Here is a 16,291-nt window from a genome sequence, read left to right on the forward strand (position 1 = left end):
GATATACATGCAAGTAATCGTCTCCGTTGAACGTAACATTTTGGCATATTCATATAATTTATACCTATATATATGTATATATATATATATATAATATAATATATATATATAATATATAATATATATTATTAGTACTCCCTTTGAAAATTTATTTTTAGGAAAATGTTCATTAAACATTGCATAAAAAATATATCACAGTATATAAAAAATGGGTGTGAAATAGCAATTTACACGCCGCTAAATGGTGGCAATTTTATTCAGTATAATGATGCAGCGTATATAGTGCAGGCAATTGCAAGATGCATGATTATAATTGGCTATTCTAAAACATGCAGTAGGAAAACTGTTTTTTTCCATATAGCTGAATTTTTTAAACGAACGATATTTTTTGTTTGATTTTCTTAAGAAAATCAACGGTGAGAATTGAAGCGGATTCCCTGAGCAGTATAGGGGTAAAAAAATAAAGGCAAATTCCACAAATGAATTTGGCAAAAATCCCAATCTCTGCATGTTGCTATGATACTGCCTCCTGCGACCGCTAAAAACAAAGTCGAAGAGGAAGCAATTAATAAAAGACGAATGGACAAATGCATCTGCTTTCATGTCTAGTTTACTTAGATGTAATTGACTAAAAGCCCCGATTCACTGGGACGTACAAAGAGCGCCCCAATACTTTTTGCTTCAGGAATACCCAGTTTGCATTTTTGTATCGCTCATTGTCTATCACTGGCTTTCGAGATATTTTACTTTCGGTAAAGTTAAAACAGAACCTGTTTCTGTTAGTCACATAATTTATGGCTAACACACTTATATTACATTCGGCTAATGGAGAATACTTCATTAATATCCATAAAATCATCTCATTGTGATTTATTAGAAATAGATCAATTAACGTCCTTTCGTTTGGTGACAATATATTTTTTCTGTTTCAGTCAAACCGAGCAAGGGGGCGAAGTCAAAGCAGGATGTCAAATGATAATTCATTATTCACATATTAAGAAATTTGAAGCGACAAAAAGACCTGTTATATTCTTCATAATACCTCCCACAACGAATGAATGATGAAGCCGCATCTTTTTTTTTCCTTTGCATTTGCTTGTATAGCGCAAGCCAAGTCTATGTTTTCCAACAAAATTCAAGTAGTTATTATTGGACAAGATTATTCGCTAAAGAATAACAGTTTTTCTGAGTTTGTTCACGCAAAAAACGTCAGCGATGGCTTAAGTTTTAATTTTACAATCATGAACGTTCTCGGGGCGTCGTATAAAGAAACGACGGACGAGTTTTGCAGAAATTTGAAGAACACTGGAGTTTCTGCGATTGTTTCGCTGAACATTTCGTCACATCCTAAATATATTGATATTTACGCAAGTTACATAGGAATTCCTGTGATAAAGTTATTCAACAATCCATTTAAACAAGATGTTGTCAGGCAGGTATGTGGACAAAACATACCATATAGTTTGAAAAGCATTTCAGGGTTGAAGAATGAGAATAGGCACAGTTCGTAATACTGATCTCTGCATAAGTCTAATGGTTCCAAAAAAAACATTGACCGCGCGAATTACATTGAAAAGGACACGATGATTAATTTAATTAAACATTAATATAGGCATCCATTGATGATGATGATAAATTATCAACTGCTTCCCGTGTGTTTATATAGGATCGAAACACCCAACTTTACCTGGACTCAGATTCTGTTCTGCGATATGTGGTTATCACAAAACTTTTAAAGAAATACAGCAGAAACGATCGAGTCGTTGTGATTTCAAATGAAAACCAATCAACGTGGGCGAAGAAGCTAGTTGCTGGGATTCGGAAAACCAGGAATTCAGTGAACGATGTTATTTTAAATCTTACTATAACTAAAAACGAGGAGAATTATTTCAGGACTTTAAGAACTATTCATTCTTTGAATGTAAAAGCTGTTGTCCTCTTGATGAAGAAAATCTCGCGTTGGATTTTATGGATGTCGCACAACAAGTTGGATTTGTAGACATTGATTGCATATGGATTGTAGAGCACTCTCTTCATGGAAGAAAACGAATACCGCTTTTGGGAAAACTTCTTGGAGTAAGATTGCCCCGAGAATCCTTCAGCAATGATAGATCACAATGGCAGCGCGAGGCGTTGTTCAATGATTCTATCAAAATTCTGAGTAAGGCGTTTCAAAATGTAAGCAATGCAGAGTTTGAAATCACATCACCAAGCAATTCGTGTACTTCAACGAGCCATTGGCTGCTAGGAACATCGTTGTACAGGTAAAGTTTTTATGTTGAAGTTACGGTTGCCTGAGCTATAGCATTTTAATTGCCTGTTGGCAGTTTTGTCAAACAATGGGCATTCATCCTATTATTATATCTTAAAAGACTGAAATAGGTCGCGCTAAATTTATTTCTCCCGAGGCCTGCAAATGATTGGTCACTTGGCGTTGTTTATCCCTTCATGTCTATCAGCATTCCCTTTTCTGTTTTCTTTTTATGAACTTTATATTATATGTCATGGAATATTTTGCTTTTTTAGGTTTATGAAACTTGTTCGCATTGATGGCGACACTGGTTGGATAGAATTTGATGGTCAAGGTTACCGAACTAATGTGGAATATGAAATCGATTACTTTCTTAAAAATGAAAATGGAACAACCATCAGAATGATTTTAGGCCAATATCATAACAACAAACTAGATATATACCATGAAGGCTGGCCACCTGCAGAGAAAAAACTTGATATACTGGAAACTAAAATTGCAGAAAACTTGCCATTGAGGATCACAGTTCAGTTGCAAGAACCGTACGTTATGATACAAGAGAACTCCGCTCATAACTCCTCGGATGATACGTGTGCATTAGGTTTACCTTGTGTTGGATCTGACGGGAAAAAGTCTTGTTGTTTCGGGTATTGTATAGACTTGTTGAAATTACTTATGAGAGACATCGGATTTTCTGTGAGAATTCATATTGTTAAAGATCGTAAATATGGCGCTTTAGACGAAACTACGGGACAATGGTCAGGTCTGATAGGTGAAGTTTCTCGCGGTGAAGCAGATATGGCGGTATCAGATTTAACTATCAATGAACAGCGTTCCAAAGTAGTTGACTTCACACATCCATATATGGACGCAGGTATGGCTGTTATGGTTAAAGTGTCACGTCGTGAGAAGAATAATTGGACAGGCTTCATGGATCCCTTTGCTGCATCCTTGTGGATCGCAATAATTGTTTGTATCAATACGACACTTCTCATTATGTGGTTACTGGAGAGATATAGCCCGTATGGTCAGAGATCACGTGGAAAGGTTTTGAAAAGAAGTAAAGAACATTCTTTTGGTTTTGTTCAGGCTATTTGGTTCACATGGAGCCTGGTTTTTCAAACTTTTGATGTTGGTTCAAAACCAAAAAGCTTTTCTTGTCGTATTTTGGCGTTGTCTTTTGCGTTCAGCATGCTGATTGTCATAACCAGTTACACCGCCAATTTAGCCGCTTTCCTCGTGGTGGAAGAGGAGATATTGCCTTTGAATGATGCTGGGATACGAGATCCCAAGGTTAAGATAATTACATATCCGTTGACTCCGACCCTGGTAACACTATAATGTCTTATTCAACAAAATAGGCTCCTATGTTTCATTCGTTATAATTCAGAAAGAGAATGAAGAAATTCAATTCGTAGCTATTTACCAGTGAAGTAAATTATTATCATGATCCCAATATTCAATAACAATGTCAGTGATGCATTAAATAATTTGATTTATTGTCTTTTAGCTTCGGAATCCCCAAGTGGTTTTCGAATCGCGACGGTTAAAGACTCGAGTTTTGAAAGATTCTTTCAAGCTACAGACGATCCCATGCTAAGCCGAGTTTGGAAATATATGAAACCCAACAATGTGGAGGATTTTGTAGCTGCAATAAAACAAATGAATTTCAAGTAAGCGCCCCTCCTTCAGTTTTGTTTAATCGCTATATGAGGATTTTATCATTAGCGTTTGAACATTTTTTCCAATTGAAAATGAAAATGAATAGTTTTCAATATAAAATTATTTAAATTACTAGAATATTCTATATATTGTTATCTGAAATGTTTTTATTCTCTATTCACTTAACACACGATGTAGAAGGAATCTTTACAACATTTGTTTGTCACTACTTTTCCTAATCTTTGTGTAAAGGATTCTTCTTCTCGCCTTGTAATCGCTTCTTCTTCGTTGGTTGTGTCTTGTTTGGGTTTCTTCTGCTTCTCACATGATTTTTACTCCACTGACGATTTGTTTAAGTGCTCAACCGCGCATAGTATAATGTACAATTGATTGACATATAAGCTTGCGCCTGCCTGAGGCATGCTATTTTTGATCGTGACAGTTGAACTCAGCAACAATATACGATTGCTGGACCAGAAACCGAAATGATTGACAGAATAGAATGATTGATGCGTGCTTGTGGCAACTACTAATCACTTCCCATGTCATACCTGGCGATATTTGCCCAAAAACTTTGATTGCCATAGACCTTTCTATTTTAAAATATTTCATCATACCCTTAACTAAGCCCAATTAAGCATTTCGCATCATGATTTGCTACATGTATATTGCTTTTTCATAGAACCCTCCAAGCATTTGTCTCAGATCAACCGACGCTTGAGAATTTCGCGGCGAAAAGTAAAGATTGTTCCTTCAAAATTGTAGGAAAACCGTTCTTCCAATCTGGATTCGGTCTTGCCGTACGAAAGAACTCTTCTTTCACTTTCAAGGTTTCCCAACTATTGATGCAATATGAAGATTATGATATTTCACGGACATTAAAACGTCGATGGTTCGTGGGACAATGCAGCGCAATGAATGGTGATGAAAATGCGCTGTTTGCACGATTGTCTATTGCCGACTTGAGTGGATTGTTTCTCGCCATTTGTATCGGAGTTGTTATTTCATTGCTATTTTTTACTTTGCAGTATTTTAAAATTGCACTCGGCCGGGTATCATCGCATTATATAATCCGTTAAAATGATTGACTTTATAACAAATATCTCTCTCGATCTCTCTAACAAATAGATCAGACTGGATGAAGCAGGTGGAATAAGTCCGCCGTCCATGCACTGTCTGAAAGATTTAAACTTAGATGAACACACTTGCCTAAGCTTGTAATTTTGTGATGAGAGAAAAAAAATATCAACGTGTACTGTGCCCATATTATCTGTTCGTGATATGGAAATTATATTTTATATACAGAAAGGGTTGGGAATAAGAGAACTGGCACTGGTAGAATGTCAATAGTTTTTTGCGGTTGATTTTTAGGAAATCTTAGTTTTTCTTTCAACATAATCTATGCGCAAATAACATATATTATCGATGTGTTAAGTTAAAAACAATTTTCAAGACCGAGTGTTTTCAGAATGTAGCTTATTTCACCTGGTGCGGCTAAACTGAGATAACGTTCGCCTCGGGATTTTTTAAGCTCTCGTAGTTTTTCATTTAAAAATTTCCAAGTGACGCGAAAGAACGTCACTGATTCTTCATTTGTAATAGACTCGACTAGCCGAAGGTTATTATTATAAGAATATTTAATGAAGCGCTCCATTAACGTACTTTTTAACAAGTCAATTAAGCAAAATATCAAATGGTTATGTATTATTTAAGCGACTAGGACACCTGTTATATTCTTCATAAAAAAGTTTCCACCACAAATGATGAAGACGCGTCTTTTTTTTCTCTTCGCATTTGCCTGTTTAGGGCAAGGCCAGTCTATTTTTTTCAACAAAATTCAAGTAGTTATTATTGGACAAGATGATTCGCTGAGGAGGAACAGTTTTTCTGAGTTTGTTCACTCAAAAAACGTCAGCAATGGCTTAAGTTTTAATTTTACAATCATGAACGTTCTCGGGGCGTCGTATAAAGAAACGACGGACGAGTTTTGCAGAATTTTGAAGAACACTGGAGTTTCTGCGATTGTTTCGCTGAACATTTCGTCACATCCTAAACATATTGATATTTACGCAAGTTACATAGGAATTCCTGTGATAAAGTTATTCAACAATCCTTTTAAGCAAGATGTTGTCAAGCAGGTACGTTGAAAATCAGCATGCAGCTTATCTACCTTTTGCTTCAGGTATAATAATGGCATAAAACTGTCGTATGGCGTTGCTCACGTTTCGACTCTTTCTATAGGTCTCTGCATGAAGCAATATTTTTACCTTGTAGACATTACAATTCTCCAGGCAATGAACTGTCTGCATGTCCACAACAGCCTTTTCAAAAAGTGACCATACTGACTTGATAAAATTATTTCCACTAAATTACTCCAGTTAATTGGCACTGTAGCAATGCCTAGAAACGCACTATTTTCAATCAGTCTGTTTGCAGTAAGTCTTTCAATGATAGAGTAGGAATAAAATCTTTTCCTATATAACTACATCGTGAATGAATTTGTCAGTCAACACTCAACCCGACAACCGTTCACAGTTAATTGCTATACGTGGTGATGATTTACTTTTATTTATATATTTTTAAAACAATGGGGCATGACATATAAATATCGCCGGCTTTCTATATATCTTTATAGAATCAAAGCTCCCAAATTCACCTGGAACCAGATCCTGTTTTACGTTTATTTGTTATCACAGAAATTTTGAAACAATACAACAGAAACGATCGAGTCGTTGTGGTTTCACAAGAAAATCAATCAACATGGGCGAAAAAACTTGTTGCTGGGATGCGGAAAACTAGAAATTTAAATGACGATGTCGTTGTAGACTTGACTATAACTAAAAACGAGAAGAATTATTTCAGCACTTTAAGAACTATTTATTCTTTGAATGTAAAAGCTATTGTCCTCTTGATGGAAGAAAATATCGCGTTAGATTTTATGGATGTCGCACAACAAGTTGGATTTCTAGACATTGATTGCATATGGATTGTAGAGCACTCCCTTTATGGAAGAAAACGAATACCGCTTTTGGGAAAACTTATTGGAGTAAGATTGGCGCGAGAACCCTTCAGCAATGATAGATCACAATGGCGGCGCGAGGCGTTGTCCAATGATTCTATCAAAATTCTGAGTAATGCATTTCAAAATGTAAGCAATGCAGAGTTCCAAATCACATCACCAAGCAATTCGTGTACTTCAACGAGCCATTGGCTGCTAGGAACATCGTTGTACAGGTAAAGTATAACTTTAGTAGGTCGCACTCAATTTTAGTTCACAACCAGATGCGTGAACAGTCCAAGTTTTCTTTCCCTTTCCTTCGTCTATCGATATTCCCTACATTCTGTTTTTCTCTGCCTTTTTTTATAACGAATATTTTGGCTATTTTAGGTTTATGAAACTTGTTCGCATTGATGGCGACACTGGTTGGATAGAATTTGATGATCAAGGTTACCGAACTAATGTGGAATATGAAATTGATTACTTTCCTAAAAATGAAAATGGGACAACCATCAGAATGATTTTAGGCCAATATCATAACAACAAACTAGATATATACCGTGCAGGCTGGCCGCCTGAAGAGAAAAAACTAGATACGTTATTGGAAACCAAAATTGCAGAAAACCAGCCATTGAAGATCTCAGTTCACTTGCAAGAACCGTACGTTGTGATAAACGAAAACGCTGCTCATAATTCCTCGGATGATACGTGTGCATTAGGTTTACCTTGTGTAGGATCTGACGGGGAAGAATCTTGTTGTTCCGGGTATTGCATAGACTTGTTGAAATTACTTATGAGAGACATCGGATTTTCTGTGAGAATTTATATTGTTAAAGATGGTAAATATGGCGATTTAGACCAAACTACGGGACAATGGTCAGGTCTGATAGGTGAAGTTTCTCGCGGTGAAGCAGATATGGCGGTATCAGATTTAACTATCAGTGAACAGCGTTCCAAAGTAGTTGACTTCACACATCCGTATATGGACGCAAGTATGGCTATTATGGTTAAAGTGTCACGTCGTGAAAGAAATAATTGGACAGATTTTATGGATCCGTTCGCTGCATCCTTGTGGATCGCAATAATTGTTTGTATCAATACGACACTTCTCATTATGTGGTTACTGGAGAGATATAGCCCGTATGGTCAGAGAGAACGTGGAAAGTTTTTGAAAAGAAGTGAAGAACATTCTTTTGGTTTTGTTCAAGCCATTTGGTTCACATGGAGCGTTGTTTTCCAAACTGATATTGGTTCAAAACCAAAAGGCGTTGCTTGTCGTATTTTGGCGTTGTCTTTTGCGTTCAGTATGCTGATTGTTATCACAAGTTACACCGCCAATTTAGCCGCTTTCCTGGTGATAAAAGAGGAGATATTGCCTTTGAATGATGCTGGGATACGAGATCCTAAGGTTAAGTTATATAATAATCAACCATTTAGACATTTAATACTTATATTACATTGAAGCAGAAGCTTAGAGGCTGGTTAGTCTTGCCTTGTAGCGTTAAATGGTTATCATTATTTTGTACTGAACAGAAGATGGGTTTCTATTTAGAAAAATTCCAATTCTTGGCAATTTAGCAGTAATAATAAATTATTAACATGATTTCCAAAACAATGTTAATGCTGCATTAAAAGGTTTGATTTATTATCTTTTAGCTTCAGAATCCTCCAAGTGGTTTTCGAATCGCGACGGTTGATGACTCGAGTTTTGAAAGATTCTTCCATGATACAGACGATCCCGTGCTAAGCCGAGTTTGGAAGCATATGAAACCCAACAATGTAAAACATTTTGAAGATGCAATAAGACAAATGAATTCCAGGTAAGTGTTCCTACTTTCTTTGTGATAGTAAACATACACCCGGCGCGAGAGTTACCTAAATGTAATATATATATATATAACCAGCTCCTCCATTTCTTCTTAAAAGCTCCCAGCGCAGTTACTTAACAGGATTTCGGAAACGCCACGTTCTGCAATCTTAGCAATTCACTGAGTTTGGACATAAAGTCACAAGCCGCCACCATTTTGCAAAACTGATATTTCTTCAAACTCGCCTGGTATCAGTACGCTCATGTGCAAGAATGTTTTTTAATATAGAACCCTCCAAGCGTTTGCCTGGGATCAACCGACACTTGAAAATATGGTAGCAAAAAGTCGGGATTGTTCCTTTAAAATCGTAGGAAAATCGCTCTTCCACTCAGGATTCGGTTTTGCCTTAAGGAAGAACTCGTCTCTCACCAGCAAGATATCTCAAGCATTGTTGCAATATGAAAAGTTTGATACATCATGGACGTTAAAACTTCGATGGTTCCAGGGAAAATGTAGCGCTGTGCATAAAAATGCGTCGTTTGCACGATTGACTATTGCCGACTTGAGTGGATTATTTCTTGCCATTTGTTTTGGAGTTGTTATTTCATTGCTATTTTTCACTTCGCAATATTTTAAAATTGCAATTAAATAGTGGGTCGTCGTCGTAGACGTAGTCCATTCCGTTAAGAATGCTGGATTTTAGAACGTAGTTACATATCGTAGAGTTGAAAAAGTCGTTGACCTACAACACTAGCACCATAGAGCACATCTGCATGGGCGGTATTTGTAAACGTATGTTATTTCATTTAATATGCTATCGTTTAATCTTTATTCAATATAAAATTCCTTGAGTAATCAGTATATATAGTCTTTATATTCATGTATAAACAACACACAACTCACAAGGATTCAAATTACAAAAAAACACTCGCCCTAAGCTTGCTTTGTGACTGTGCTTTGTAAGAAGAGAGAAAGGGCCTTAGTGAAAAACGTCAACTGTGTCCAGATTGCATCAATGCGGTATAAAATTTTACTTCGCTGAATAAACTGTGAAAAATTAGAGGACTGGCAGTGGTTGAACAGTTTTAGCGTTTGATTCATGCTTTTTAGTAAAAGCTTTGGTTTCAGCAGAGTCACCCCGCGGCCCACACTGCACGGAGATAACTTCAGACGCGTCTGTACATTGGCCAGCGATCTTAATAAATTACTTAATTATCCCACTCAATTCGTCTTTTGTGCACTAACTAGCTGGGGACTGGGATGCGGGATATCCCTGAGACTATAAAAGCTTAAAACCTTCTCTTCTTCGGAAATCGATCAGTGCATGGCGGGGGGGGGGAGGGAGACGAGATATATGAGTCATTCATACCCCATTTGACTTTGATTATTGAAGAGATCTACTCTGGTACAGACCTCATGTTCTGTTGATAAGTAGTTAGCCTCTCTGCAACAATTATAATATTTGACAGACAAAGGTAAAATATTCAGTCACATGCACGGCGCGAGAGTTACAACTCGACAACAACAGTCGACATATCCACAGGTGGCTACCACAGGAGGTTGAAATACTCCCTTTGCTTTATATCATAAACAGCACTGTAGTTAGTTAATTGGTCACGCAAACTATAATCCTCCTCTAGACCTACTGATCATGAGAACAGCCTAGAGTTTTTCTTGCCGACTTGCCTGTAGCCTGCATGGCAGGCGGTCCCTGAAACTTGCCTGCGGCCTGCGTACATACATGCAGGCCGGGGTCAGGTTGTAGAAAAAAGCGCAAGCACTGAAATACGCAATCTTTTGTCTACGACTATAGAAATTAAGTGACTAAAGCGAATATATACCCGGTGTATCTCGAGGTTGGATTACCTCCTTGAAAATAGAAGTCTGTTTTAAAAGCTCTTATAAATACATACATGTATACGTTCCAATATAATCAGGGAGCAGCGAGGCTGCCTCTTCAAACAGCTTCGCATCTTCAAATGCTGTGACAACGAATGCAATTCAGACAAGATATAATTAGTTGTAAACGTCGTCATTATCTAATTATCTATTGTTTGAATTGCATTCGACACGACTAAAATGTGGCCTGAAAATATCGTTTATTTAGAATATATAATCAATATACGCTGTCGTTTGTTGAATATTTTTTCCTGAATTGAAAATGAGCATAGCTCTAATTATAGTAATTTCAGTCTTGTTTACGTCAAAACTTGCAAGTTCTAACTCAGCAGAAAGTACGTCATTTTCACATGTGCCATGAGAATTGTTATAATAATAAAAAGTGCAAACAAATTATACCCTAAAAAAGCTATATAGGATATCGTAAATGTGCCTGCATCCATGCAAGTCTTAAAGCAAGCGCGTTCTGCTTTCGCGTACGGTCGGTGAAAATATTTGTCAACGAAGTTATATCATCTCTTTTAGTTTACTACTTGTCGCTAAATTTAAACTGAGCTTACATTAGCAAACAGATATACTGGAAAATAATAAACTATGGGCATCCAATGTTTATTAGAATATTTTATGAGGCCCTCCATGACCTTGTTCAGTCCCAGTTTTTATATATAGTAACGTACGTACTTTTTAACATAATATTATACAAGTCAAAGCAAAATATCAGATGGTTATATATTATTCAAGCGACTGCATGGGACACCTGTTATTTTCTTCATAATAGTTCCCATGACAAATGATGAAGACGCGTCTTTTTTTTCTCCTCGCATTGGCCTGTTTAGGGCAAGGCCAGTCTATTTTTTTCAACAAAATTCAAGTAGTTATTATTGGACAAGATGATTCGCTGAGGAGTAACAGTTTTTCTGAGTTTGTTCACTCAAAAAACGTCAGCAATGGCTTAAGTTTTAATTTTACAATCATGAACGTTCTCGGGGCGTCGTATAAAGAAACGACGGACGAGTTTTGCAGAATTTTGAAGAACACTGGAGTTTCTGCGATTGTTTCGCTGAACATTTCGTCACATCCTAAATATATTGATATTTACGCAAGTTACATAGGAATTCCTGTGATAAAGTTATTCAACAATCCTTTTGAACAAGATGTTGTCAAGCAGGTAAGGTGACTTTATTTCATCAGGATGGATAAAATACTTCAGTGTAACTTAATCAAATTTAAAAACAGGTAATGGAGGACCGTATAAGAGCTGCTTCCCACTGTCGCGTTTTTTTCATGTACATTTACGCACGAAAAAGTTTAAAAACATTTTAATACTACTTATGGAATCAACAATTGAGCAGATACATAGGGTTGGATTCTGTCGATGATTGGTGTTGTTTTTCTGCGGGCACAAAATTAATTATGCAACATCTTAGAAGGTTTTAAACCTTAATTGACGTGCGTGTACGTACGCACAAACAACGCGACAGTGGAAGACAGCCCCAATATTCTGTGAGGAATATCGGCCGAGTAATGTACAGGGTATATTAAAAACCTACTAAATATTCATGATAATCGCTTTCTATTCGATCAGACAAGATCGATTATTCATGAATATTGTGTCTTGCGTGTTACGTTTGTGTAAGTGTTGCATTTTTTTATTCACCTTGCACTAAATGCATGATGTAGTTTTTTCGACTAAATTGCTCAATGAGATTATCACGATGTCACCAACCAGTCTTCTCTCGACTGAAGATAATATTTGCCGAGCTACTATGAATTTTCCGGACCGAACCCTTTTGGGATGGGGGTCACACAATCCCACGCCCCATTAAGGTTGTTATATTGTAAATGCCAGTTAGAATACGGAGCAGAAGTGCCATACGCGTGATTTAGAAAATTTTACCGACGCGTGCTTGTAAAAATTATTATCAATCATCTTATCACATCTAATATGTGATATGGGTCTTCCTGCGCCGCGTGTGTTTTAACTTTATTTGGTTTTAAACATGTTTATACACGTGAAAAAAATCAATCAATCTTTTCGTACAAGTTGCACTGTTATTAAGACAAAGGTCACAAAATAGCTGGAATAAAATCACATTAATTCACATTATTTTGCTATTACCTTGGACGAAGCACAATAGTAAATTGCTAAAGTAGTCTTTTCCAAAATAGGCCAGTAGGACAAGTTGTAGTATGTTATATAAAATTAACTTCACAGACCGCCATATTAGTAAATATCAAGAGTTTCCCATATTTTCCTATAGGACCAGAGCACTCAAATTCACCTAGACCCAGATCGTGTCTCACGATTAATGGTTATCACAGAAATTTTGAAACACCTCAAAAGAAACGATCGAGTCACAGTGGTTTCGCAGGAAGATCAATCAACATGGGCGATACGACTTGTAGCTGAGATACACAAAACTACAAATTCAACTAACGAAGTCATTGCAGATCTCGCTATAGCTAAAAACGAGCAGAATTATTTCAGGACTTTAAGAACTATTCATTCTTTGAATGTAAAAGCTGTTGTCCTCTTAATGGAGGAAAATATCGCGTTGGATTTTATGGATGTCGCACAACAAGTTGGATTTCTAGACATCGATTGCATATGGATTGTAGAGCACTCTCTTCATGGAAGAAAACGAATACCGCTTTTGGGAAAACTTCTTGGAGTAAGATTGCCCCGAGAATCCTTCAGCAATGATAGATCACAATGGCGGCGCGAGGCGTTGTTCAATGATTCTATCAAAATTCTGAGTAAGGCATTTCAAAACGTAAGCAATTCAGAGTTTGAAATGACATCACCAAGCAATTCGTGTACTTCAACGAGCCATTGGCTGCTAGGAACATGGTTGTACAGGTAAAGTTTTCATGTTGAAGTTACCTAACTAACCTAAGGTATATTTTGACAGCAAACAAAAGGTATAATTTCTGATTTATTGTTTTAGAAATTGTATTCATCCTATGATTAACCCATTAATTCTAAAACAGTAACTAGAACTGCACGTAGGAGTTTTATTTGACTGACAGATGTCTGAGTAACTGATGGTATTTCAGCGTAATTTTTCGCGTCCTATTTTTCTATCCGAATATTTCCTATATTCTAGTTCTTCTCAGTATGAGCCTTTTTTTAAAAGAATTGTTTTGCTATTTTAGGTTCATGAAACTTGTTCACATTGAGGGCGACACTGGTTGGATAGAATTTGATGGTCAGGGTTACCGAACTAATGTGGAATATGAAATTGATTACTTTTATAAGGATGAAAATGGGACGACCAGTAAAATTATTTTAGGCCAATATCATAACAAGCAACTAAATATATTCCATACAGACTGGCCACCCGAACAAAAGAAACTAGATTTACTGGCAACTAAGCTCGCAGAAAACCTACCATTCAGGGTTTCAGTTTTTTTGCAAAATCCATTTGTAAGGATTGAAGGAAACTCCGCTCATAACTCCTCAGATGATACGTGTGCACTAGGTTTACCTTGTGAACAACTTGACGGGGAAAAGGCTTGTTGTTCCGGGTATTGCATAGACTTGTTGAGATTACTTATGAGAGACATCGGATTTTCTGTGAGAATTCATATTGTTAAAGATAGTAAATATGGCGGTTTAGACGAAACTACGGGACAATGGTCAGGTCTGATAGGTGAAATTTCTCGTGGTGAAGCAGATATGGCGGTATCAGATTTAGCTATCACTGAACAGCGTTCCAAAGTTGTCGACTTCACACATCCGTATATGGACAGCAGTAATGCTGTAATGGTTAAAGTGTCACGTCGTGAAAGGAATGATTGGACAGATTTCATGGATCCGTTCGCGGCATCCTTGTGGATCGCAATAATTGTTTGTATCTGTATTACACTTCTCATTATGTGGTTACTGGAGAGATATAGCCCGTATGGTCAGAGATCACGTGGAAAGTTTTTGGAAAGAGGTAAAGAACATTCGTTTAAATTTGTTGAAGCTATTTGGTACACATGGAGCCTGGTTTATCCAACTGATATTGGCTCAAAACCAAAAAGCTTTTCTTGTCGTGTTTTGGCGTTGTCTTTTACATTCAGTATGCTGATTGTCGTTACAAGTTACACCGCCAATTTAGCCGCTTTCCTGGTGATAAAAGAGGAGATATTGCCTTTGAATGATGCTGGGATACGAGATCCCAAGGTAAGCTAATTGTTGTCCCCTTTTTTCGGTCTCACGTGAAATAGTTTGATTAAATGATTTCATTATAGCTTCAAAATCCTCCAAGTGGTTTTCGGATTGCGACGGTTGATGACTCGAGTTTGGAAAGATTCTTTCAAGCTACAGAAGACCCCGTGCTAAGAAGAGTTTGGAAGTATATGAAACCCAACAATGTAAAACATTTTGACGATGCAATAAAACAGTTGAATTCCAAGTAAGTTCTATACTTTGTCTTGTGGTAGTAATCACTGCGAAAAAAATATAATGAAACTATAGCTTCGATATATATTCTGAGAACTTTATCTTCATGCTTACCTCCAAGCCAACGGGGCTTTAGTCTCAAACTGCAAGGCATCTATGGACACTTTGGAGGGACGGGCAATGTAAGTCTGAAATCATTTGTGCCTCCAAACAGTCCATAGATGCTTTGCGGTTCGCGATTAGACCCATGCAGTACCCTGCTCGATTGGGAAATGGCTAATACCTGCACAACAAGCTACCATACATGTCATACCGCTCATGCGGGCACGGCTTTTTAGTCAAAAGAAGGACCAAACATTAAGATAGCTAGTATTAAATTTTGTTAATTATCACACCTACGAAGGCCAGGGGAACTTAGAATAGCCTTGAATAACTTTGATGAAGTAGATGTAAGTTATAAAGGAGACGGTTATTCATGTATACAAGTAACAACGGTCTGGCTTTATGGTTCCTTATAATATCTTATGTGACATTTTTTGATGAGGTAACTTTTGTACTTTCATGAAAGTATAGGGCCTTTAGCTTATTATATGTATAGTATGCTCTCATTATTGTGCCATTGTGGGACATATATTGTGTTTCTTTAATAGAACCCTCCAAGCATTTGTCTGGGATTATTCAACACTTACGAATTTCGCAGCAAAAAGTCACGACTGCTCCTTCAAAATCATAGGAAACTCGTTCTTTGATTCAGGATTCGGTGTTGCCGTAAGAAAGAACTCGTCTCTCACCAGCAAGATATCTCAAGTATTGTTGCAATATGAAAAGTTTGATACATCACGGACGTTAAGACGTCGCTGGTTGGTGGGACAATGCAGCGCTACGAATCGTGGTGAAAATGCGATGTTTTCAAGATTGTCAATTGGCGATTTGAGAGGATTATTTCTTGCCATTTGTATTGGAGTTGGTATTTCATTGCTATTTCTCACTTCGCAATATTTTAAAAACGCAATTAGCAGGTCTTTGTCGCGCTGTATATTCTGTTAAAAGAGATTTAAAATTTGTAAAAAATATCAGTGGAGTAGAATTCGTCGTGAGCTTAGCGGTTTATACTGTGTCTTAAAAAGCTTTGATCATTAAATAGAAATTCAAAAGCTTTCCTTTTTATAGTTTGGGAGGCTACGCATTATTAGTTTTATTATGCTGCCATCATAGGCGGCCCAAAATAGCGCGAGAAATTTTTCCGCGGTAATTTGTCAATATAATGTAATCTGCCATATCGC

At 37.0% G+C, this 16,291-nt stretch overlaps 3 protein-coding genes across 3 annotated transcripts; all 3 read left to right on the forward strand.

The window, feature by feature from the left end:
* Positions 1-947: 947 nt before the first annotated feature.
* Positions 948-5,580, forward strand: LOC114527148 (glutamate receptor ionotropic, NMDA 1-like). Its single transcript, XM_028548779.1, has 5 exons — positions 948-1,436; positions 1,667-2,264; positions 2,527-3,544; positions 3,762-3,924; positions 4,596-5,580. The coding sequence occupies exons 2-4, from the start codon at positions 1,969-1,971 to the stop codon at positions 3,849-3,851; spliced, it is 1,404 nt and encodes a 467-aa protein (XP_028404580.1). The 5' UTR covers positions 948-1,436; positions 1,667-1,968; the 3' UTR covers positions 3,852-3,924; positions 4,596-5,580.
* Positions 5,581-5,856: 276 nt separating this feature from the next.
* On the forward strand, positions 5,857-9,443 carry LOC114527301 (glutamate receptor ionotropic, NMDA 1-like). Its single transcript, XM_028548962.1, has 5 exons — positions 5,857-6,051; positions 6,549-7,147; positions 7,302-8,319; positions 8,568-8,731; positions 9,008-9,443. Exons 1-5 carry the CDS (start codon positions 5,857-5,859, stop codon positions 9,369-9,371), a joined length of 2,340 nt encoding a protein of 779 aa, XP_028404763.1. The 3' UTR covers positions 9,372-9,443.
* A 2,029-nt stretch (positions 9,444-11,472) lies between these two features.
* On the forward strand, positions 11,473-16,079 carry LOC114527303 (glutamate receptor ionotropic, NMDA 1-like). Its single transcript, XM_028548963.1, has 5 exons — positions 11,473-11,786; positions 12,880-13,478; positions 13,775-14,789; positions 14,858-15,021; positions 15,659-16,079. The coding sequence occupies exons 1-5, from the start codon at positions 11,592-11,594 to the stop codon at positions 16,053-16,055; spliced, it is 2,370 nt and encodes a 789-aa protein (XP_028404764.1). The 5' UTR covers positions 11,473-11,591; the 3' UTR covers positions 16,056-16,079.
* Positions 16,080-16,291: the final 212 nt, after the last annotated feature.

This window comes from Dendronephthya gigantea, unplaced genomic scaffold (assembly GCF_004324835.1).
Source record: "Dendronephthya gigantea isolate DGI-Jeju-01 unplaced genomic scaffold, DenGig_1.0 000043F, whole genome shotgun sequence".
NCBI lineage: Eukaryota > Metazoa > Cnidaria > Anthozoa > Malacalcyonacea > Nephtheidae > Dendronephthya > Dendronephthya gigantea.

Bases quoted from the DNA above. Each gene is read 5' to 3' on its own strand.
- LOC114527148 (XM_028548779.1), top strand. From the start codon at position 1,969: ATGGATGTCGCACAACAAGTTGGATTTGTAGACATTGATTGCATATGG. The intron at 2,265-2,526 runs GTAAAGTTTTTA...TTGCTTTTTTAG, and splicing joins CTAGGAACATCGTTGTACAG to GTTTATGAAACTTGTTCGCA. The intron at 3,545-3,761 runs GTTAAGATAATT...ATTGTCTTTTAG, and splicing joins CTGGGATACGAGATCCCAAG to CTTCGGAATCCCCAAGTGGT.
- LOC114527301 (XM_028548962.1), top strand. From the start codon at position 5,857: ATGAACGTTCTCGGGGCGTCGTATAAAGAAACGACGGACGAGTTTTGC. The intron at 8,320-8,567 runs GTTAAGTTATAT...ATTATCTTTTAG, and splicing joins CTGGGATACGAGATCCTAAG to CTTCAGAATCCTCCAAGTGG. The intron at 8,732-9,007 runs GTAAGTGTTCCT...TTTTTAATATAG, and splicing joins ATAAGACAAATGAATTCCAG to AACCCTCCAAGCGTTTGCCT.
- LOC114527303 (XM_028548963.1), top strand. From the start codon at position 11,592: ATGAACGTTCTCGGGGCGTCGTATAAAGAAACGACGGACGAGTTTTGC. The intron at 11,787-12,879 runs GTAAGGTGACTT...ATTTTCCTATAG, and splicing joins AACAAGATGTTGTCAAGCAG to GACCAGAGCACTCAAATTCA. The intron at 15,022-15,658 runs GTAAGTTCTATA...TTTCTTTAATAG, and splicing joins ATAAAACAGTTGAATTCCAA to AACCCTCCAAGCATTTGTCT.